At 66.2% G+C, this 22,871-nt stretch overlaps 1 protein-coding gene across 2 annotated transcripts in view; it reads left to right on the top strand.

Annotated features, from left to right (window-relative positions):
* The first annotated feature begins 9,206 nt into the window (after positions 1 to 9,206).
* PLXNA1 (plexin A1) overlaps positions 9,207 to 22,871 on the top strand; it is a 46,615-nt gene continuing 32,950 nt past the window's right edge. For both annotated transcript variants that reach the window (XM_061197371.1, XM_061197370.1), the window contains exons 1-3: positions 9,207 to 9,284; positions 13,620 to 14,871; positions 16,612 to 16,794. In XM_061197371.1, the coding sequence (XP_061053354.1) occupies positions 13,642 to 14,871; positions 16,612 to 16,794 (1,413 nt within the window). In that variant the 5' untranslated portion in view covers positions 9,207 to 9,284; positions 13,620 to 13,641. The remainder of the gene's footprint in view (positions 9,285 to 13,619; positions 14,872 to 16,611; positions 16,795 to 22,871) is intronic.

The raw sequence follows: 22,871 nt of genomic DNA, 5'->3' as shown, positions 1-22,871 counted from the left end.
GGCAGTGGCCGGAGGGGGCTTCTCTGGGGAGCTGGGCCCCACTGGGTTTATCACAATGTCGGTGACGTCGGCAACACACTGGAAACAACCGAGTGCCTAGCAGCAGAGGACGTGTTAAATGAAACATGCTCCGCCCACCAGCTCTGTGGCCACTGACAACGGCGATTCAGCCTGGACGTAAGTCCGCTTAAAAACTAAGTCGTGGAAGCTGCGTGAGCCTGCTGTTTGGAGGAACAAACACCACCTGTACACACGTGGAAACACAAGGAGCGAGGCCAGGGGGTGCCCACCAAGACGTTTCCGTGCTTTTCTCTGGGGTTTAGGATTATGGTGTGTTTTGTTAGGGTTTTTATAATCAACTATATTTTCTGTTGTTCCACACTGACCAGAACGTTTTTCTAACACCACCGCCCCCCGCCCCGCCCCACCGGCTCGAAGCCTCCGAAGGCGGGTGGCAGGTGCAGCCTCACGCCTGGGCGTGGGTCCAGGGTGCCGGCCCTCCCTTCCCACCAGCTGTCGGGCCCAGCGGCGACCCCTCAGCAGAGCCTGGATCTCCCTGAGCAAAGAGCTTCCCGCCTGCTAAGCGGGCAGTGGGGGTGTGAGTGTGAAGCCTGCCGAAGGGACGTGGGGAGGCCAGGCAGGGTTCAGGGTACATCGGGATTGGGGGGCCGGGGAACTGAGGCGGCAGGAGGGGTCTTGAAGCTACTCAGATGAGCATTGGCAGCGAACGTCCACTCTGGCAGTCATGGCCCTGGCACGGGAGGTGCAGCGCTGAGCAGACGGGTGACCCTCCCCCGGGGGCCCGGAGGTCGCTGGGGAGATGGACCGGACGAAATCCACGCTAGAGGGTGTCTTGCAGTGGAGAGGACGTGGGGCCGGGGGACCAGGAGTGAGGGCTGCCCGCACACACCCGCACCGCTGCCTGGCTGCCCGCACCCAGACCAGGAGCTCCGCGCGGCCCCGGCCCGGGAACCAGCCCTACCAAGTCCGGGTCGCACTTAAGGAAGACACTTCCGCTTCGTACCTGACAACCTGCCTCATTAAATTTAATGGGCTGGTTGTTCCCGTTAAATAAACATCAACTAATTAGGAAAAACATATTTGCTGAGGTTTGGCTATGGAACGGATAAACCAATTACACGGTTATTCAGCCTCAAAACACACGCGGCCATGAGGAGGGTGCAGACCACAGCAGGGAGGGCTGGTGGAGCCCTGGGACTCGGAGGCTCCCCACCGCAATCCACCTCCTCCCCAGGGCTTGGTGGGCCCCCAGAACGTCACCCTGGAATGACACTCCAGGCTCCCGGAGCGCAGGAGTCCGGGCAGGATGGACCCAGACGGGCGCCGACTCCTGCACTGCACGAGCCAGGACCCTGCAGCACGAGGGACAAACTCCTACTCAAGTTGAAAAGCGAGAGGAGTGTTGGCTTGTGTGACAGAAAAGTCCAGAAGGAAGTTTCAGGCATAGCTGGATCAAGGAGCCTAGACACAGGCATCAGGATCCGGCCGCTCTCCTTCCACCTCAGCCCTGCTCTCCACCTTCATCCTTGGGCTCCATGAAGGGCCCAGCGACTCTCGCCTTACAAAGAGTTTCTCTTTCCCTCTAGGTCCAGCTTGGGGGTTATGGGCAGACAACAAACTGCCCTAGAGCTGACACAGTAATATCAGAAACCTCTTGGGGAGCCCAGGAAACATGAAAAAATGCTCCACAGCCTTATGATTCATCAGGGGATTGCAGAGAAATACCCATGCAATGGCTGGAGTTGGAGGCCAGACAGCACAGCTGTGGGTGCTTCTGCTGGGGCGACACCCCGAGACGAGTGCGTATGTCGTCTTGAGGGCGACGTAGGGTCGTTGGCACGGCGGCAGCCTCGGCGTTGGAACCACCCAGATGTCCAGGGCCAGCGATGGGTGCACTGAGGTCCGTTCTTCCACGAAGCGCTGCTGGCAGCAGAAAAGCACAAACCGGAGGTCCCGGAACTGCCTGGACGCACCTCAGGCATCTTGTCAGCAAGAGAAGCTGGGCGGAGAGGACTTCCCACCTGACCCTGGCAGCTCGCAGCCACGTCTCTGTGGCCAGGGCCTGGGTGCAGCCCAGCAGGTCCCCTGCTCAGCGTCCCACAAGGCTGCCGTCAGGCTGTGGCCAGGTGGGCTCCCCTTCCTCAGCAGGGCCAGCGGCGGAGCCTCTTGGAGACCTACAGGAGTCCAGCAGGATCCTCCACCTCTGCTGTCCTATCAGAGTCACACAGCAGAGTGACTCCCGGGGCACCTGGCGTGTCTGCCTCGGAACTGGGTGCTTCCACTCGTGTGACTTCCAAGAGGGAGAGGGAGGGGTCCTGAGGTGGCTCTTGTGGGATGATCTCCAAACCCTGTTAGTGAGAAAAGAAGACGTGCAAAGGTGGTTCGGAGCAGTGTACAGGTGCATCTTTCAGCAGACAGAGAGGCAAGAATATCCTTGTACATGTTGCTGCCAGGATGCAGGAAACTGGGGACAATTTTCACTCCCAGGAGGTGACCTGGGGGCCCAGCGGGGGGACATACCTTTTCACTAGGGGTCCTTTCGTGCACCACTTGGATTTTTTTTTTACCATGAGCATAATATTTTAATAATTAAAAGGCCTGTTAATTAATTGTTAAAAAACCCAAAAAGGCCAGACCTCTTGGAAGGTAAAGGATTCTGGAGCAGCTGTCCCACCAGAGGGGTTGCCCCCTCCTGACCCTAACGTTACAGTGAGCAATGGGGAGGGGGGATCAGTCACACGGCTCCAGTAGATCCAGTGAGCTGCCAGGGTTGTCTTGGCCAACAGGTAGGGAGAGCACACCAGAGAATGCAGAGGAAGGCAGAGCTGAGAGAGAGATGCCCGATGACATGTTTGGGCCTGTGGATCCAACCATGCCTGAAGCTCAGACCTCCTTGGACCTTTCAGAGAAGCAAGTCAGTGAATGTGTTGCTGGATGAAGCAAAGCTAGGTTTTCATCAAGGCTTGTCCTGTCCTTTGTCTATGTCTGGTGTCCACTCTGGCTGTTAAAGATTTTGAATGTCACCTCTGGTGTTTGTCCCAAAACAGCCCTGCCTGCCCTGGAGGGGGTTTCCAGTGAGCCAGCTTATTTGTTCAGGGCCCAGCCCCCGACCGGCCCCTCTCTGCTGCCCCCTGCTCCTTGCCAGGCCTGTGCCCAGGATGGGGAAGCAGCATGGCTGACCGCTGCCCTCCCCACCAAGGACACAGAAGACACGGGCTGGTTCTGTCTACCCCTCACACTCCCTGCCAGGGACCCTGTGGAGGAGACCCAGGCCCAGAAACAGATGGTGACGTCCACGCTGAGGTCCAGAGCCCGCGAGCCCAGGGCTGCTGCTGACCAGGCGGTGGGCTGGTGCTTCAGGAAGGCCTCCCTGGAGAGGAGGGGCTGCCCCGGGGCCGCGGGCAAGGTCAGCAGGGTGACCTCGTGGGGACAGAGGAGCAGCGTCACGTGCAGAGCTCGTGGTAGATTAGAGAACTCAGATTCCCTGTGACAAAGCAGGGGGGGTGGGGGAAGGGGGTGCCAGCAGGCCTAGCGTGTCCCCTGGGTTCCTCACTGTGGAAAGGGCAGTCACAGCCCCTCCCGGGCCGGCGGGTGGGGTGGGGGTGGAAGAGCTGTCGGGAGAGCTCCCTGCCCCGTGTTTCTCTGGTTCTCACAGCGACCCTGGGGGCGATACCATCTGCCCCGTGACCCAGAAAAAGCACCGAGGGGTGGGCACGTGATGGGAGCGGAGCCGGGGAGGGGGCTGGGACCCCGTGTTTCTGCCCCCGAAGCCTGTGCTCTTCTGGATGGAGCTCTAGTGGCACGGGGACCTCCTCCAGAGGACGGTTTTCCCAGAAGGGGTGACACCGAGGGGACCGTGGGTGGTTCCAAAGCCTCCCCAGAAATTCCAACTTACCTCTCCATTGCTGTGCTCACCCTGAGGCCGACTGTGCCCACGGGGCAGGCAGCCACCGAGGGGGCACGTGGGACGGGGCAGGAGGCGGGTCTGGGCCTGAATGCTGGGGAGGCTCTGTCCAGCCGACTGGAGGGCTGGGCCTGCCCCGCTGCATCCCCAGGTCCCCGCAGAGACCCTCGGAGGCGGTACACGGTGCTGTTTGAAGCTACTGGATTCAGGGCGATCCGTCGTGCGGCAGAGTGAATATGCAGACTGGTACCTTGTGTCCCCACCCTGAGATGAGGCCCTGGCTTCCTGGGATCTCCCCGCCCCACCCCATGATGGAAATACCAGGGCGTTGGTGCTGTCGTGACTCTGAGGGGGTGGGGCCAGCCTGCAGGGAGCCGGTAGTGTCCCTGAGGAGGTGACATGAGCTCTGAGCCTGGAGACCAGGAGACGAGGGCGGCCGTGGGGGTGGGGGGCGGGCGGCAGGGCAGGCCCAGGACACCTGCGGGGTCTCTCTGCCGGTGGGACATCTGCTGTCTAACCTGCTCATCCACGGGGCCAGCTCTGCTTCCGGAGGTGGTGGCAGCAGCAGAGCCGGGCCTGGGTCGGAGCAACAGGAGGGGTACTTTCTTACCTTCTTACTGTGAAATCATCATCATCTACAGTAACAGTAGCTCCACGGGAAGTTGGGAAGATAGTGCGGAGGCCCCATACCCTCTCCTGGCCTCCAGCATTCACATCTCAGGAGGCTGTCGTACAATGTGGAAACCAGGACGCCGACGTCCACACCAGCTGTGTGTGAGCTCTGTGTCCCTCATCACAAGTGGATTCCTGGGACGGTCACCGCGAAGGAGATACAGAACCACCCTTCCCCGCCCCCCAAGCCACGAATCTGTTCAGCACCACAAGTCTGTCATTTCAGAGATATTCCAAGGGTGGACTGTGAAGCGTTGGGGTCGACTCTGCCCTCTCACCTGTGTTTGCTGCCTCCCGCGGCTGGAGCGCCTGCAGGGTGGCACGTAGGTCAGCGCGTGTCTGATGCTCAGCGGTAGCTGTGGGCTGTAGGCTCCGCTCCGCAGGAGAGTGGCCCCGTCCCGCGCGCAGCCTTTACCTGTTCCCCTGTCTGCACGTCTGCGCCCGTGTCGCAGCTGTCCCAGGTGCGCCGTCTTCCGCGCTGAGACCTCCGACGGCGGGAGTGGCGGCGGCTTCAGCGCAGCCCCTGGTTCTCCGACCCTCTCCCCCGTTGCTTCGCGGGGGGAGGACTCCTGCCAGCCATTTCCTCTGTGTCACCTGCGTGTTGGCATCTGTCGGTCCTGCGCTCCCAGGCAGGCTCCCTGGTGCTTGCTCTGACGGTGACTCTGGATGGTGTCCCGCACATTTGGGGGCCGTGTGCTGAGCTCCTCGGCTGCATCTCCATCTGGGGTTCGCAGCTGGCCTCCTCTGACCCCGCGTGGGTGGGCAGACTGGGGGCTGCCCGTTACTTTGGGTGGGAGTCCAGCCTCCCGCTTCAGCCCACGGAGTTTCGCAGAGTGAGAAGGCCTGGACTGCTTCCCCGTCCCCAGGTTCTCACTCCTGGGGCTGCGGGTTGCAAGGGCCACTGTGTCCCACAGAGGGTGGAGGGGTGGCTTTTCCAGAGGCCACGGCCCTGCAGAGGGCATCCATCCTTGGGAACATCATCTGTGACCCGACTGTGAGCCCCAAGGCGACAAGCACCCACTCTGGACCTCCTGGGCGTGGCGTGCGCTGCACCAACTGCAGACCCCTGGCCGGGCTCTTCCCGCCGGTGCACCTTGTTTCCTCCACCCTGCCTGATAGCACGTCCACGCCACTATCCGCGGGGCAGGTGCCCTCCAGCCAGCCCCTCGGTCCAGCCCGTCTCACTGTTTACATCCCTCACCTGCTTGGCCCCTGGAGTCATCTCAGTTTGCAGCCCCAGGACGAGGTGATGCTGAGCCCTCCAGGGCTCCATGTAGTGGCGGGCTGGAGCTTTGCTACTGTCTTCTATACAGTGTAGTGCTGACGGTGACCTGGCTTTGTCCCCAAGGTCGGGACTCTCAACCCAGGCTGGTCACCGCTGGTACTGAGTGGGACAGAAAGCCCAAAGAGGGCTCATGGGTGGGGAGGGAGCTGCAGTCAGGGAGGCTTCCTGGAGGAGTGTGGGAGGGAGCTTGGGCCTTGAGAGATGAAAGGTTGCAGTGGGGGCACTCCTGGTCAAGGGCACAGCATGGGCACAGGCCTGAGGCGTGAAGGCATCTTTGGAGCAAGAATGCTGGGCACCTGTGGGAAGAAGGTAGGCAGGCGATGGTCTGCTGGCACCACGGGGTCCTGGGTGCCCTGCCTGTCCTGCTTTGGGCCTACTTGTTTTAAAACCTGCACCTGGACTTTCTCTGGGGGACCACCCCTGGCTCTGGAGAGCTCCCTGTGCCAGCCAGCCCACCGTCAGGTTCTACCCCCAGCCAAGGTGACTGGTTCAGGGGGGCCCTGTGATCCAGCCCACTTCATGAGGGTCCATTCTGGGAATTTCTGGACCTATTGCGAAAGAAGCACCTGGAGCTGCGAAGGCCACCGGGCACAGAAGCTGGGGGGGGGGGCCTGCAGAACCCACAGACGGGGAGGCAGCACCATGACCACGCTTCCCTGCTGCTCACCTGAGCGGCCCTGGGAGCTCGGGCCCAGGTGAGGCTTGTCTCCTGGACCACAGCGCCTGCTGGGGAGGGCGGGGTGGGTGAGGATGCGCCTCCGGGCTGCGCCCCATCCTGCTGTAGGGGACCGCTCTGTGCACACCCCTCCATCGGCCTCACCGCGACGCCGGCCCCCGACAGACCCCCACTCCCGTCTCCACCCAGCGGCCAGCGTGGGCTTCCCCGAACGCGGCGGTGACTGCGGCCGCCCCGTGTGCACAGCGGCTGCCTGGGGGCTGAGGCTGGCGGCACCCACCCCACGGGGCGGGAGAGGGTTGGCCACGGGGACCCAGGGCGCTGCACGCTCAGGGCCAGCCCCGTGTGTGCATTCGCACATGTGCACGTGTCCGTGCGTGCACACGCCACGGGTGCGGGGTGGGGGGCTCCGTGTGTGATGCAAGCCCCTGGAGGGTCTGCCCAGGGAGGGTCCTACCCTGCGTCCTCCCTCCTCTCAGACCCTCCTGCAGCCGCATCCGTCTCCATCCGTCTGCGTGGAAAGCTGCATGGGGAGGGGCGGGTGGGAGCTGGCGCATCGGGGCAGGAGGTGACAGGTGGGGGTGAAGGCCAGGCAGGAGTCAGGGCCTCCCTGGCTTTGGGCCCGGTGGCCGGGAATCAGTGGCCACCCCCAAGGGGCTGAGGTGTCCGGCCCTCTCTGCTACCCCGAGCCTCTTCCTCCTGCCCCATCAGCGGTGGGGTTCTGCGTCGGGGAGGGGAGAGGCCCCCCAAGTCTACTTCTGCACAAAGCTCTGAGTCACAGAAACGCAGAAGCGGCCCTGGCATGGCTCCAGAGGCAGGAACACTGGAGGTTCGGAAAGGCCCTCCTCCCCAACGCCCCCGCACCCCCTCCCCATGATCTGTTTCTGGTTCTAGGAATTGTTTTCCCTGCCTCACCACACACTGCCTGCCCTCCTGAAGGGTGACAGAAGCGAAACCCACACAGGAAACCCAAGGAGGAAGAGCCCAGAGCCCGCTGACTCATTTCCCTCCTTGTGAGGTGGGATGGGGGGTCGCCTGAGCTGCAGTCCCCACCCTCCATGAGCCCCCGCTGTGCTCCCCCCTCCATCTGCACCCGGCCGGCCTCCTCAGGGGCAGGGACGCACTGTGCAGGGCTTTTAGGAGCAACAATTTGCCATCTTTGCTCCAACAAACTGCGTGCTGGGGGTCTCAGCCCTGTGTCCCTGTTGGACTGTGGGCTTTCCTTGTCGATTCTTGGGAATTTCTCCTAAATCCTGGATACGCAGCTTTTGTCAAGTGTACGTGTGTTGCAGATGTGTTTTCCTAAGTCCTGACTTATCTTGATATTTCCTTTCCTAACTTTTAATGAACGAAAATAACCAATATTAAGGTAGTCAAACTGACGCGTATTCTCCTTCATTTTCGATTTGGGGTTGAAGAACTCCTTCCCTGGCCCACGGTCATGAAGACAATCTGCTCTACTGTCTGGAGTGCCTTTACGGGGCCCACCCGGATTGACAGTCCTGCGTGGTGCTGAGCGTTACCTAATCAGGTCTCCTCTGGGGAGCGGACCACAGGTGAGGGGCAGGAGCAGGGGGTGGAGGGAAGTGGAGTAATCTGCAATGTTTCAGAGAGACCCCACGGGGCTGGAGCTGGCGGGTTCGGGGGCCCAGCGGCGGCTCTGAGAACAGGTGGGACTGCTGTGCTTAACCAGCCACGCTGGGATCCGCGCACCTTCGGGGGACGCCGCAGAGCAGAGCGAACGGCCCGCCTGCCTGTCGGCCACTCGGCCGCGTCCCCGCGTCCCCACGTCCCCCGATGAGCACAGCGGGCGACGAGCGCGACGTCCCGACAAGCCAGCCACGCCGGACCCACAGGAAATGGAGAACGACCAGCTCAGAAACCGGGACGCGGCTGCGTGAAGCGGGGAGGGGCGGGGGCTCACCCGGGCCTGCGGGGGTCCCCCTCCTAAGGGGTGACCTCCCGGCTCGCGGCCGCCCGCCCACCGCGGCCCTCGCTGCGCCCCAGCTCGTCCTCCCGCACGGGCCCCCGGCCCTTTGGTTGTTTCTATGGCTCCGGCCGCCTCGCCTCCCCTCGGCCAGGTGCCCCTGCGGCCTCACCTTCGGGCGGCTCTGGGGCGCGTGGACCGCTGCGGGAGCGCGGCCACGGGGACCGCGTCTGCCCCGCCGCCCGGCGAGCTCGGACCCGCGCCCCCCGGACCCACTCTCCGCCCCGCGTCCCACCGCCGCCCGGCCCCGCGCCCAGCCCGCCGGCCTCGTCCCGGACCGCGCGCCCCACGCCCCGCCGCCCCCTGAGGACCCCGAGCCGTGACCGCCGTTCTCGGCCGCATCGGGACCAGGTTCCGTCAGCTCCTGGCGGCGGCGTTGCCCTTTGAAGCAAGCGATGGGCTAGGACGGGCGGCGGGGATCGAGCGCCCCCTGGAGGCCGCCGAGAGCCCCGCCCCGCGCAGGCCCCGCCCCCGCACAGACTCCGCCCAGGCCCGGCCCGCCCGGGCGGCGCATGCGCGCGACGCTCCGCGGGCGGTGAGAGCGAGGCCGGTCCGCATCCGCGCGGCTGGCGCCCCATTCATGCTGGGCAGCGGCGGCGGCCACGCAGTGGATCCCGGGCGCGGCGGCCTCGGCCTGGGTGGCCTGCGAGGCTTCGGCGGCCCCGCGGCGGGGCGGGGCGGACGGCGGTGCGGGCGGCAGGCGGCGATGGCCGGCGGCGGGCGCGCCCCGGGGCAGCCCGTGAGTAGGGGTGCAACTTTCCCCGCGGCGGGGCGGGCGGGGGTCCGGCTGGGGTCCCACGGTGGTCTGGGCACGGGGCGGCCTCGGGCCCGGGTCCGGGCGCGGGGCGGCCTCCGCGGGGTTGCGGGCGGGCGGGCGGGGGGTCGCGCGGGGGGCGGTGGCGCGCGTGTCCGCGCCCCGCTTGTCCCTGCGTCTCCGGCCCGGTTCACGCGTGTCCGGGCGCGGCCGCGGCGCCGAGCCCGCGCGTCCCCGCCCGGCCGGGATGGGACACTGCCCGCCGCGCTCGCGGGGCCGCGCCGCCTCCTCCGGGCCGGGCGGGGAGAAAGTTCGCGGCGGCGCCGCCGGGAGGGCTCTGCGGCCGGACCGGGCCGACGGAGTGCGCTGGATCTCCGGCGCCGGCAGGCCCGCGCGGCCGGAGTGGGCGCCGGTCCGCCCAGGCCCGCAGGCCCGCGCCGGCTGGGAGGGGCGGTGCGCCAGCCGCGCGCCCGGCCTCCTCGCCGCCCCGCGCGGGGCCTCTCCAGGGTCAGCCGCTTCCCGCGGCCACTCCGAGGGCTGCTGCGCGGCCCCGGGCCTGGTGGGCGGCGGGGCTGGCGGCGACGGGGCGCGATCGAGCGGCTTCGGAGAGGGGATTGCGGCTTCGGGGACCCCCGCCCGTTCCGAGACCCTAGGGGATCCCGGGAAGGGGGCGAGAGGGGCTCCGGTGGCCGCCTAGAGCCGGGAGCTGCCCTTGGCTCATCTGTGGGGTGCTGGGGCCACGCCCCTTGAAAGAAAGAGGGGTGTGTGTTGGGGGACGTGGACCAAGCCTCTGCCCGAGAGCCTGGGCTCTGGCAGCGCGGCCGTCCGCGCTGCTCCACCTCCTTCCGAGCTGAGGCCGGTTCTCTGGGTCTGCGCGGGGGTGGGCTCAGCCTTTGCTCCTCCAGCCCTCGGGAGGCCCTGGGCCCTCGGGAGCTCACCCCAGGCAGGTCCCCTGGCGCCCTGCTGGTTTGGGGTGTGCAGGAGAGACCAGGTGCTGCGCTAGGCAGCCCAGAGCTTGCCCGGTCCTGTGCCAGAGGCGGACTTGGAAGCCAGTGATTCCCTTCAGAGCCGGGCAGCAAGTGGGTCTGGGAGGGGGCCCTGGAGGCCCCAGAAGGGCATTTCAGGCAGGGGAGACAGCTCAGCCGAGGCCTGGCCCGCCCCGGTGTGGCTGAGGTGTGTGCTGGGGGGTGGGAGCGGATGAGGGCTCTGGACAAAGCAGACAGCTCTTTGCTGGCTCCTGGTCGTGGCTTGTGTGTTTTAAGCTCCCCCGCACCCCCGAAGGTCCCTGTGTCTGGAGTATGGGGTCAGGAGGAGAGGACCCTCAGGGAAGCCCGAGGGCAGGCACTTTTTCTGAGGAGCAGGACTCCAGTGGCCCTGGATCCTGGTCCCATAGGACAGACCTGGAGCGGAGCAGGCGGCTGGGGACCACCTCCCGGGGCCTCTGCCGGGGGAGGTGGGGTGACGGGGCAGCTCTTGGTCCCAGTTGCTGACAAGGTACCTTTGGGTAGGAGAGCCTTGTCTTCTCCGTACCCCACACCTCAACCTGTCCGTGCCCCAGAAGAATCCAGATCCGGTGGTGGGGGGGGGGACGCAAGATTGGGGCCGCCCCTCCGTGAAGAGGCCTCTGAGGGCCTTTGTTTCTCAGGGCGAGGAGTGGTGGTGGCCGCTGGGCCCGGGAGAGAGCAGGGCATGACGCTCGCTCCACGCTCTGCTGGACAGCTGAGCCTGTCCTGTGCCGGAGTGGCGGCCACTGTGCCGGCCCATCTGGCCTCTCCCTGCCCTGCTCACCTCCAGTCGGCACACCCAGCACCAGGCCGCTTCTCCTTCCCGGTCTGGTTCTGATCGGCCAGGCCCAGCCCGCTTCCTGTGCCGGGCGCTGCAGTCACTCTCAGTACCCTCTGCGTGGTCCAGCGGGTTCCACCCCCGGCCTCTGCTCTGGCTCCTCTGTGCCCAGGATGCCCCTCCCCCCCAGCTCTGGGGCCTGGTCCTTCTAGAGCAGGTGGAAGGGCCTCCCCAGACGCCAGCGCTGGGGCTGCTCTACCCCCACCCCCCAGCCCGGAGCGTGCATCTGTTGGTGCTCCCCTCCCCCCGCCCAGCATGGAATGAATGCATTTTCTCCTGGGCAGACCAGAGGCCTGTGGGAGTCCAGGTCTCTGTAGGAGTGTTCAGAACTAGCTGGGTGACCTTGGGTGTATCTGAGCCACGGGCCCCGTTCCTCTCAGGTAGGGGAAGTCACCCAGAGTCTTCAGTGGCCCCTGTGAGGTGGTGGTCACGAGAACTCAGCCCCAGGCCTGGGTCCCCCTTTCCTGGCTGCAGCCCCATGCCCCTGGCTGGTCCTTTCGGGCAGCTCTGTTGGGGGAGGGGCAGCAGGCCCCCGGCCAGGCTGGAGTTTGGATGGTGCTTCTTCAGCTGGGTTTCTCCTGTTTAATATAAAAAGTAGGGTCTGTAATTGAGTTAAGACGTGTATAATTATCCCAGAAGGGGAGAGAGCCCAGTTCCTGGTAATTGCAGGCCTTCTTTGAACTGATAAACGGTGAGTGATTCATGTTTTCTTTGGAGTTCCCAGGCTCTCAGCCCAGGCCCCGCCGCCACCCCGAGGAGCCCCTTCTCCGGCTCCAGGTCTGCCCTGGGCTCCTGAGCTGGGGGCAGGGGCTGCCTGCCAGGTCCCTGGCGGCCATAGTTCCTGGGGTGTCTGGGCGGAGATCTGCAGGAAGGCAGCTGACAGCCTGCTGGGGGGGCCCTGCAGGCAGCACAGCCCTGTCCCCTTACTGCGGGATCCTGGCCGAAGGCCCTCATTTCCTAAGCCTCAGCATCCCCCCTCCCTACCACCTGAGCAGAGGTGTGGGTTTTCAGTGGCAGAGGGTGAGTGGGGAGTGAGGACACAGGGAGGGAGCAGGTCCTACTCTGCAGGACCCAGTCATTCACTCTTTCATTCACAAGTGCTGGGTCCTGGGCCGGCCTCGGGGGTTCAGTGGGAAACCACAGAGCCAGGCCCTGCTCTCGCGGAACCACCACTCTGGTGGGGAGAGCATCTGGGAACAATACGTAACAAAACCGTTAGCAAGCGCCATGCCACAAATTAAACGGGGTGACTGAGAGGGAGCGGCTGCTGCCTTCGGCCAGCAGGTCGGGGGGCTGTGGGCAGAGAGGGAAGAGCACCCCGGGAGAGGGGCAGGAGGCCAGAGGAACCCTGTGCTGCAGGGGCAGACGTGGGGGCCCAGAGACCCACAGGCCCTGGGGCCAGTTCCCAGCCTCGACTTGGCAGAAGGCACCTATCCTTTGGGCCTCGGCTTCCCCACCTGTAAAACGAGAGGCGTTGTCTGGGGGCAAAGAGTGTGTGCAGCATGCCTCAGTGCCTGCCTGCAGTGGGGACCCGGCGTTGCTGTGGTCAGTTTCCATCCAGGAGTGGGGTGAGGCCCCAGCAAGCACGTCTGGGGGCGTGACCAGCAGAGCCAGGGCGGGACCCCTGCTGGCCCTGAGAGGGCACCCCGCCTCATCCGGGAGACGAGCTGTTGTCATGACCATTGCACGGATGGGGAGACCGAGGCTGGCAAAGAGGAGTGACCCCACCGGGGCCACGTGGCTGCAAAGCAACAGGGTCTAGGTTTAACCTGGTGCCCGACTGCCAACTTCCGGGCTGCGGGGAGCTGAGACTTTCCGAGAGGAAGTGGGGCCAGGGCAGGATTCGGGGGCCTCACGCTCGGGGCGGGGGCACCGGTGGGCTGGGGGTGGGGATGATGGGTGGGAGGTGCAGGGCTGGGGGCTGGGCCAGGGTCAGCAGGGAGCGGCCCTCGGGTCAGTGTGACTGGCCCGCCTTCTGCCGGCCCCGCCCGAGCTTCCTTGTCTCCCTGAGAGTAGGACTGCCCAAGGCCTCGGGCAGAGAGGTGGTCACCTGCCTTGGGAGCTTGGGGCTGGGGGTCTTGCTCCCTAGGGCATGGGGAGGCTTGAGTCAGAGGGTGATGGCCTCCAGGTTTGGGTGTCGGTGGGGCTCCCGATCTAGACCCTGAACCCTTGTCACCGGCTTTCTTTTTCTGGGTTCATTTTTCTCCTCCACCCGGCCACGGTGGCCCAGGCAGCGATGGAGCGTGTGTGGCCCGTGCTGCCCGCAGGTCCTAGGCTTGGTTTAGCTGCTTGCAGGGTTCCAGGTGGGGAGGTGCGCTTCCTGCACCTCGGGCTTTTCCTGGTGAGTTAGGTCACGCCCCAGAAGTGGGACGTCCCAGGGGAGGACGGGCGTGTGGAGCTCGGTGACGGCACGTGTGTGTGTGTGGGCACGTGAGGGCTGCTAGCACTCACACACTTTGTCCCCCGTTCTCCCCACAGGGCTGAGGCTCCCGGCCCCGTGATGCGCATCCCTGCAGGACCTGAGCGCCGCAGCCCGAGGCCGCAGCCCGTCATGCTGCTGCCACATCTGAGCCCGCGGGCGCTGCTGCCGCCACTGCTTTTGCTGCTGCTGCTGCTGGGGGCCGCGCCCCGGGCGGGTGGGGGTCCACAGCCCCCTTTCCGCACCTTCACGGCCAGTGACTGGGCCCTCACCCACCTGGTGGTCCACGAGCAGACGGGCGAGGTGTACGTGGGCGCCGTGAACCGCATCTACAAGCTGTCGGGGAACCTGACACTGCTGCGGGCGCACGTGACGGGCCCCGTGGAGGACAATGAGAAGTGCTACCCGCCGCCCAGCGTGCAGTCCTGCCCGCACGGCTTGGGCAGCACCGACAACGTCAATAAGCTGCTGCTCCTGGACCAGGCCGCCAACCGCCTGCTGGCCTGTGGCAGCGCCTCGCAGGGCATCTGCCAGTTCCTGCGGCTGGACGACCTCTTCAAGCTGGGCGAGCCCCACCACCGCAAGGAGCACTACCTGTCGGGCGTGCGCGAGGCGGGCAGCATGGCGGGCGTGCTGATCGCCGGGCCTCCCGGCCAGGCGCAGGCCAAGCTCTTCGTGGGCACGCCCATCGACGGCAAATCCGAGTACTTCCCCACGCTGTCCAGCCGCCGGCTCATGGCCAACGAGGAGGATGCCGAGATGTTCGGTTTCGTGTACCAGGACGAGTTCGTGTCCTCGCAGCTGAAGATCCCCTCGGACACGCTGTCCAAGTTCCCGGCCTTCGACATCTACTACGTGTACAGCTTCCGCAGCGAGCATTTCGTCTACTACCTCACCCTGCAGCTGGACACGCAGCTGACCTCGCCCGACGCCGCCGGCGAGCACTTCTTCACGTCCAAGATCGTGCGGCTGTGCGTGGACGACCCCAAGTTCTACTCCTACGTCGAGTTCCCCATCGGCTGCGAGCAGGCGGGCGTGGAGTACCGCCTGGTGCAGGACGCCTACCTGAGTCGGCCTGGCCGCGCCCTGGCCCGCCAGCTGGGCCTGGCCGAGGACGAGGAGGTGCTGTTCACCGTGTTCGCCCAGGGCCAGAAGAACCGCGTGAAGCCGCCCCGGGAGTCAGTGCTGTGCCTCTTCACGCTCAGGGCCATCAAGGAAAAGATCAAGGAGCGCATCCAGTCCTGCTACCGCGGCGAGGGCAAGCTCTCGCTGCCCTGGCTGCTCAACAAGGAGCTGGGCTGCATCAACTCGGTGAGCATCCTGCCGTCCCGGAACGAGGCGCCGACGCTTGTCGCGTGGCGCTCACTCTGTGCTGGGGGCCGCTGTTGGCCCGTCTCCCAGGGTCGGGGCTGCACCTGGGCTGCAGCTGTCCTGCCCATTGGAAGACGGGGTGACATGACCGTGTCCATGAGTCCATGAGCCCCCGCGGCCATTGGACGGAGCCCCTCTGACCACGCGCCTGGTGCTGTTCTGGGTGCTTGCGGGCCCCATCTTGTCTCCATTTCAGAGACAAGGTTGCCCAGGGGTGGGGTGACTTGCCCAGGATACACGGCCAGTAAGGGGCGAGCTGGGGCCAGACCAGGGTCAGGTGGACACCAGACACCATCTTCCTTTTCTCTGTGTCCTGTTGATAGGTTCTTCTGATTCTTGCCCTGGGCGCCTGGCCATGCATTTGACCTGGGAGCGGCCTGAATGCCCGGGAGCTGGGTGCTCAGTAGCCGGCAACCCCATCTCTGGGCCCTGACGGGGTCCTCTAGGGGCCAGCTGCTTTTTGGGGAGTGTCTTTTGCACACCCCCAGGCAGTAGAACCCGTTGTTTCTCTGAGTAAGACCCCAGGCTCAGAGAGGGTAAAGGACTTGTTCAGGGTCACTGGGTCGAGGACCTCCAGGACCTCCAGTGCCAGGCCTTAGCCTCTCTGACGCTGCTGCCCGGGACTTGCTTGTGGCCTAGGGAAAGCCCGGCCTTTCTCAGGCCTCAGTTTTCCCATTTCCGTCCTGGTTTGTCTTCAGAGCAGGGTGGGGTGGCCCTTCTTTCTCACATCTGTTGCTGTGTGTGGCGGGGCCCCATCGTGGCAGGGCTGCCCTCCAGACCTCGGCCTCAGGTGCACAAGGCTGATGCATTGCCCATCCTCCCCTCGGCCTCTCGAGGAAGGCATTTGGTCTCCATCGTACAGGTGGAGAGACCGAGGCTCGGAGGGCCAGCGCTTGCCGAGATCGCTGTGTGCTCTGCACGCCCTGTGCCACGGCTGGTCCCCCCTGCCTGGGCATGGTCCCCACTGCCCCTGGCATCTCCACTGGCCCCTCTTCCCCTGGCCCAGCCCTGACCCCACCTCCCGTGCTCCTTCTGCATCGGTGATCTCGCGCGTTGCAAACCTCAGACCCCCAGCCTGCTGCAGGGGAGACGCCCAGACCCCCTCCCCCCGCCCCCGGCGTCCGCCCTGCCCTCCCAGGCCCTTCTCCGGAACCTCACGCTATCGATTGTTTCCTCTCTGACTGTAGCCGTCTCCTCTCAGCCGGCCCCTCCCTTTGCCTTTTAGGTGTAACGCTGCGTCCTGTCTTGAATAAGCCGTCCTAGTGCCCCACCGGTCCCTGGCCACCGCCTGTGCGGCCTCGCTGTGCAGCAGGCCCGGCCCCTCCCTGCCCACACCCAAGGCTGCCTCTTGCCTGCTCCCCCCTCAGCGGTGGATGCAGGGCCTGTGCCTGGTGGGTGTGAGAGGTGCCCACCCCTGGCGCCTGCTCCTGGGCCTCGAGCAGCTTCCAGGGCCTCAGTTTCCCCATCTGTCAAGTGGGTCCAGGAATCCCTGACCTCCCCCCCCAGGTCTGTACAGGCTGCCCCCAGGCCGCTGCCCCACGTGTGGCCTGTGCAGGCCTTGGAGAGCGGCCCCTGAGACCCCGCCCCAGCCTGGTGAGGGGAGCTGGCTGGTGCTGGCCGTGCCGCCCCCCAGGGCCCAAGGCGCCTGGCCTCACCCCCGACCCTCCCCCGCTCCCGCAGCCTCTCCAGATCGACGACGACTTCTGTGGGCAGGACTTCAACCAGCCGCTGGGCGGCACGGTCACCATCGAGGGGACGCCCCTGTTCGTGGACAAGGACGACGGTCTGACTGCTGTGGCCGCCTACGACTACCGGGGCCGCACCGTGGTGTTTGTGGGCACACGCAGCGGCCGCATCCGCAAGGTCAGCCTGGGCCGGCAGAGCGCGAGCTGCCTCGCTCTGTGCGCCGGTGGACGGGGCGGGGGCTCCCCCGTGCCAGGCCCGGTGACCTCCAGGGGCTCAGGGGCTGGGCCTGAGCGCCCGCCTCCGTCCCCTCGCTCTCCCTGTGGGCTGCTTCCGCGTCCGGCCCGAGGCCCTGGCTGGGCATCGGGGCCTGGTGACGCCGGAGCTGCTGGCCCTGCTCCCCACGGGTGTGGGCGGCGGGGGCGGGGCAGGCCTGTGGGGCCCCCTCCCCTCCCGGGATCCGGTGTCTGCTGAGGCAGCACTCTGCCCTGGAGGGAGGCCCCATCCTGCAGGGAGATGGCAAGGCCGAGGGCAGGGCAAGGGGGGCGCCCTGCCCCCGCTGTAGCGCCACTGTTGGGGTGCTCTGGAGTGGAGGTCAGCTCCTGGGCCCCTCCGTGGGCCCCTGGGGCGGGGCCGGTCCCGTGCTTCCAGGTCTCCGTCCCCGCCGGCAGGTGCTGGGCTGAGCGGAGCCGGTGCTGAGCTGGGCAGGGGCGGGCTTCCTGGGGCAGCAGCCCCCCGAGGCTCAGCCGCGACCTGGTGGGTGGGTAGGGACCAGGCCAGGGGAGGGCCGGCCTGCTGTGGAGGAAGTTCCTGGGACACAGCGGGGTGGGGGTGCCTGGGAGCCCCGAGGATCAGCGCAGGGGCGGGGCCCGGTGCATGAAATAACAGCCGTGCCGAGGTCACTGCTGACACAGCTCCCCAGCCGGCTTGCGCCCGGGGGTGGGGCCTGGCCCCGGGGCCAGCGAGAGCCTTGCCTGTTCCCAGAGCGTGCGGGGCGGGGTGTCTCCTGTCCCTGCCATGCTGGGTGCCTTGGGAATCACGTCCCACCGCCGGCTGGCTCTGTGGCCTCTGGGAAGGGCCCTGCCCCCAGTCTCAGCTTTCCCACCTGTGAAATAAGCCTGAAGCAAGGGTTTTGGGCAGTGGGGGCCGTGCTGACCGAGGGCCCCCCGGGCCGGGTGCCGCGGAGTTCTGCTCACAGCGCTTGGGGGCCTCTGGGGTGGTGGCAGCCCAGCTCGGGCCCCTGCCACCCTCCGGGCCAGCCCCTGTGCCCCCAGTCCTGGCCCTGGTGTCGGATCCTGCCTGTGCCCTGGGTGAAGGGCACTCTCCCTTGCTAGGGGTGGGGCCTCACCCAGCTCACAGCTCGCTGCTGCTGCCCCAGGGCTGGGGGAGCAGAGGAGAGAGGCCGTGGACCCCCGTGGGTGTGCGCTGGTGGGCTGTGCCTGGCGGGGCCTGCCCCACTGCGGCAAGAGCCCCCGTGGGGTTTGGCTGCGGGTGAAGCACTTGGAGACCTTCCTGCGAGGCCCCAGAGCCTGTCACCTAGCCAAAGGTCGGGCTCCAGGGGCTGGGAGGGGCCCTCCCGATGGCTGGTGGGCTGGCGGGCTGGCGGGCAGCGGGCCGGGCACCGTCTTGTCCCACGGTAGCCAGCCACCCCATGAGGCCGGGGAAGGCATCAGTCCAGCGCAGCCTCCCTCTGCCGCCTGCCGGTCTCGCTCCCTGCCCCGGTCCCACCGAGGGGAAACTGAGGCCCCGAGAGTGGACCACGGGGGTGGCCTGGGCCCTCCTGTGAGAAGAGGCTGCTTCGGGAGTGAGGAAGCCACAGCTGAGGTCCCCTCGTCCCTCTGCGCCTCTCCCGCACCTGCCTACCAGGGCACCATCCACCGCGGTGCATCCAGCTGGGCACCACACACCGCGTGAGTGGACGGCACCCTTTTTCGGGTGTGTGGCGTCAGCCACACCCAGGGGCTGTGCTGGCTTGAGGCTCTGCCCCCTCGCCCCCAGACCGGCCCCCCGCACCCCTCCTCGCTGCGCGCCCCTGCCCCGTGGGGCGGGGGACGGTCTGCGGCCCGGGCACCAGGTCTCGTGGGTGGCCCAGCCCTCTTCTCTCTGGGCCTCCCTGTCCCGCTCTGGGGCCTGGGGCAGTGTGAGGGCCGGGGGGAGGGGTGTCCCCTCCCTGCCCCTAGGCCTGGGCTCCCGTCCCCTCGGCCCGCCGGTTCCTGGACCTCCTGAGGTCCCCAGGCAAGGCCTCTGGCCTTGGCCCGCGTGAAGGACGCTGCTCCCTGCTGGCGCCCACGTCTCCCCGGCCGGGCCTGGCCTTCGGCAGCAGAATTCCCGCCCCTGCCTCGTCCCTCTCGTGTCATCCTGACCCAGCCTGGGGGTGGGTGTGGCCGTGGTCCAGGGGCCGGAGCCAAGGCAGGGGGCGCTCCAGCCGGCACGGTGCCCCCTCCCTGCTGGCCTGCCTGGCTGTCTCCTCCGGGCCTGGGGCGGGCTGGGCCCTCGGCTCTGTCTCCGGGGTTTAAATCCAGGCCCTTCCTGCCCGGGCCTGGCCCCACCACGTGAGCTGTGAGCCCTGGCTCCCTGTCTCGTGTCCTCTGTCTGCCCCGAGCGGGAGCCTGGGCCTGAGGGCTCGCCCGCACCTTTGGCCCAGGGACAGGCCCTCTGCGCTGACACACCCCATCCTCCCCACGTCCGGTCTTTCCCGGGCTTTAAAAAGCGACTGGGCAGCCCTAGGGACGTGGCTGGCTCTGCGCCATCTCCGAACGGTGTTGTGTAAAATTGTAGCTGATTAATTTAAGAGCTGCCAACTTGAGCTGCTGAGGGCTGGCTGGGGTGCCCCCTGAGTCCGCTGCCCCTCCCCAGAGGCCCTGCCCGCCACCTGCCCCTCCGACCCCAACAGAGGCCGTCATCCTCCTGTGCTGACACCCCCAGACCTCCGCCCTGCCTGTCCCCTCCTGCGCCTCCCCTGCCCAGTGGCCTCCGGGTCCTTGGGTGCCTGCGGGGGAGTGGGGGGTTGGAGCACAGGCTGTGGGCTCCTGCCAGGGGTGCCTGCCCTGCCATTCCCCAGCTGGCGGCATGGGCCTGGTGAGGGCAGTTGTCCTGCCACTGCTGCAGGGCCGGACTGCGCTGGGGATACAGCTGGCCCTGCCGCTTGGTGGCCGTACCAGGCAGGAACACGGCCCCGTCCCCCTGAGTAGCCGGTTTTTCGAGAGAACCTGAAAATCTGTGTTTTGTGTGATGTTTCTTGATTGCCAAGTGTTGGCAGCTAATCTACATCTTAAGAAAGCATCGTGGGCCAGCCTGAGCGGCGGGGGTGCATCGCGGGCCCACGGGGCGCCGGGCCTCGGGGTGGGCCCCGGGGCACCGCAGCTGGACTCCCAGGCTGGGCCCACCAGTGGGTTCACACTGCTGCCTGTGCGGTGATCCCGTAGGGAGGAGAGACCATGGGCTGCGGTCTCAGTGCTCTGTCCCCAGAGCAGGCCTGGGGTGGCCTGGCCACCGTCCCCTCGGGCACCAGTGCTCCGCGTGCCTGCCGAGTGCAGCGCTCTGGGCCTGGGTTGCCGGGAGGGGAACGTCCCTTACCCTCCAGAGATCTTGGTCTCTAGAAGCTGCCTCTGAAAGATGGCAGCCCCTCCCTTCACGGCCCCCCCCCCCGCCCTCCCCAGGATTCTGAAACTCAGAGGCCCTGAAAGTCGAGTGGCTGTGGGTAGGTCTCTGCATCAGGGCGGTCAGGGTGGCCTGTCCGCAGAGTCCCTGCTCCTGCTTGGTGCATCAGTGGAGACCCCTGCTCCCCAAAGCCCAGGCCTGTGCGGGAGGTGGGTGGGGGAGGCCCCGTGGTGCTGGGGACGCTGACCTCTTGAGAGATGCTGGCGGGGCCTGGCTGGGCCCCACCCCCGGCCTGCTGCCTGCACCCCTGTGGGGCTTGTCTCGTGTGTCTGGAAGAAGCGTTGATTTCTAGCAGCTTGCCCTCCAGTGGCCTGTGTGTCGCGGTGCTGAGACTCAAGCCCCGAGCGTGTGCACGTGGCCTCTGGGGGTGGGGGCAGGGTGGTATCCAGTGTCCTGCGTGAGACTGGCCTGTCACTGGCATCCACTCTGAAGGTTACTCACCCTCAGGAAAGCGCCCGGCCCGGGAAGTGTCACAGGAGAGCCCGGCGGGCGCCTACTCGGGCACTGCCCTTCCCGTGGGTCCCCTCAGGGCCTGACCATCCGTCCCTGGGCCTGGCTGTGGCCCGAGTCCCCCGGCACGTCGTCCGTCTTCCTCCGCTCAGCACCCTGCGAGACTCACCTGTGCTGTGCGGTCAGTCCTGTGCCGTGGGGGCGTCCTGTGCTCCAGACACTCTTGACGACGTCCCCTCCTTCTGGGTGGACGTGACGTTGTTTCTGTCTGTGTTGCCGTTTCCAGCACCCGGCGGGGGTGGGTCAGCGGTCATCACGCAGCCCTGCTCGTGGACGCTGTTTGGGTCCCTGCGGTGCTCCCTGCCCGAGGAGTTGTCGGTGGGGAGTGGAGGGGCTTCAGCCGCCTGCTTCCTGCGTTTCTCAGCTGCTGTGCCCGTGGGGCCCCGTGGGTGCACTGCCCCTGCCCACCCAGGGCGGGGGTTCCCGGAACCTGCGGGTGGCGTCGCACGGTGCCCTGGATGTTGCTGTGTCCTGGGGGACGTGATGTCATCTCTCTGGCTCTCAAGGGTGGCTGGCTGCGGCGGGCTGAGCCAGCAGGCACAGGGACCTGCTGGTCACCCTGTGGGTCTGTGCGACCCACCTCAGCCCTCACCCCAGAGCCAGTGTTGCACCAGGGCACATGCAGTGGCGGCCAGCGGGGTTGCCCACAGGGGTCTTGCCCCAGGTCCACCTCCCTGCGGGGTCTGGCTGGTCAGGCTTAGGTCCAGCGTCAGCACCGGGACACCTTTGGAAAGAATGATGTCCTCGGGTGCAGGCCGGCAGTGGCCTTCCTGTGCCCGGTCCCCCGAGTGCCCAGGCTCAGGGCCAGCCTGGTGGGGGTGGCCTCACAGGGCCCAAGGTTACCGCCCACAAAGTGCAGGAGCCCTGCCCCCTGGGCAGACAGGGCTCTGCCCTCCAGGACCCATCTGCGGTGGGGAGTGGGAGCCCCTGGCAGCCCAGGAGATGGGTACGGAGGCCGGAATAGGCCAAGGAGCTGTGGAGTGCGCGGGAAGGGCGTTCTGGGGGGGTGGGAACAATAGGGCACAGCTCAGAGGTGCCCTAGCACTGCTGGGGACAGGGCAGTGCTGGAGGGGGTTGGGGGCTTATTCTGTGTGTGGTGGACACATCACTGGTGACCCTGCAGTGGTCATCAGAGGCTGCAGAGCTCAGGCCTGGGGACGGAGCTGGAGGGCAGTGGTGGTTTGGGGAAAGTGGAGGGGCTGCGTCAGCTGCTGGTGCAGAGGGGGTAGAGTGGGTAGGTGGGTCTTGGGTTTGAGGCAGGGACATCTGGCCGGGTGGTCACTGCTGCCTGCTGCGGCATCCGTGGCCGGCCTTGGCGCCACTTGAGTCTCAAGCCCCGGCGGCACCCTGGCCGTGTCACTGCCGTGTGATGGAAGGCTGTACGATCGCAGCTGCCTCCTGGCCCAACTTTCTGCAGCCTCCATAAGCAGTGGGACAGATTCCCCAGGACAGCTGTCACCTCCTCCCCCTGGCAGGGCTCAGCCTTGGGGGCCCACCTCCAAGCAGCTCCCGATTAGGCTGGCCTCTCCGCTTTTAGGAGCTGTGAGTTTCTTAATTCTCACAGTTCTGTGAGTGGGGTGTCTGTGGGCAAATGAGGAAACAGGGTCAGGGAGGACCACTGCTTGCGTTGGTTGGTCCCTGCTCTCTTGTCTGCGTGTTGAGGCTTGAGAATAGGAAAGATGAGATTCCTGGGCCCCCATGCCCCAACCTTACCAGGTGTATCTGGCCCAATTACAACCATCAGGCCTCCTGCAAATCATGTTTTAATTACCTAATTACTGCCAAGAGGAAATTGCTAATTGCTTTTCCAGTATCAAGTTCCTCCTGGCCTTTCTGAGAACGGACCCAGGAAGGGGCCTGGAACCTGCCCCCAGTCAGAGAAGGGGGGATGCTGTGGTGGCCTGTGAGGGGGTGGGGAGGGGTCTGGGAGCTGGGCCCATCGGGGGGCCTCAGCCCTGTCCGGGAAGGAGGGGGTGGCAGGGGCTCCCGTCCCTGGTAGCCCCTCCCTGGACCACCCTGCCTCCTGGGGGCTGAGAACAGGTTTGGCCGCTGCATCTACAGGAGGAGGGGGTGCCTGTGAAGTCCCA

The sequence above is a fragment of the Eubalaena glacialis genome, chromosome 7, assembly GCF_028564815.1.
Source record: "Eubalaena glacialis isolate mEubGla1 chromosome 7, mEubGla1.1.hap2.+ XY, whole genome shotgun sequence".
Classification (NCBI taxonomy): domain Eukaryota; kingdom Metazoa; phylum Chordata; class Mammalia; order Artiodactyla; family Balaenidae; genus Eubalaena; species Eubalaena glacialis.
The sequence above is the reverse complement of the archived record's forward strand: the minus strand, read 5'-3'. Positions and strand labels throughout refer to the sequence as shown.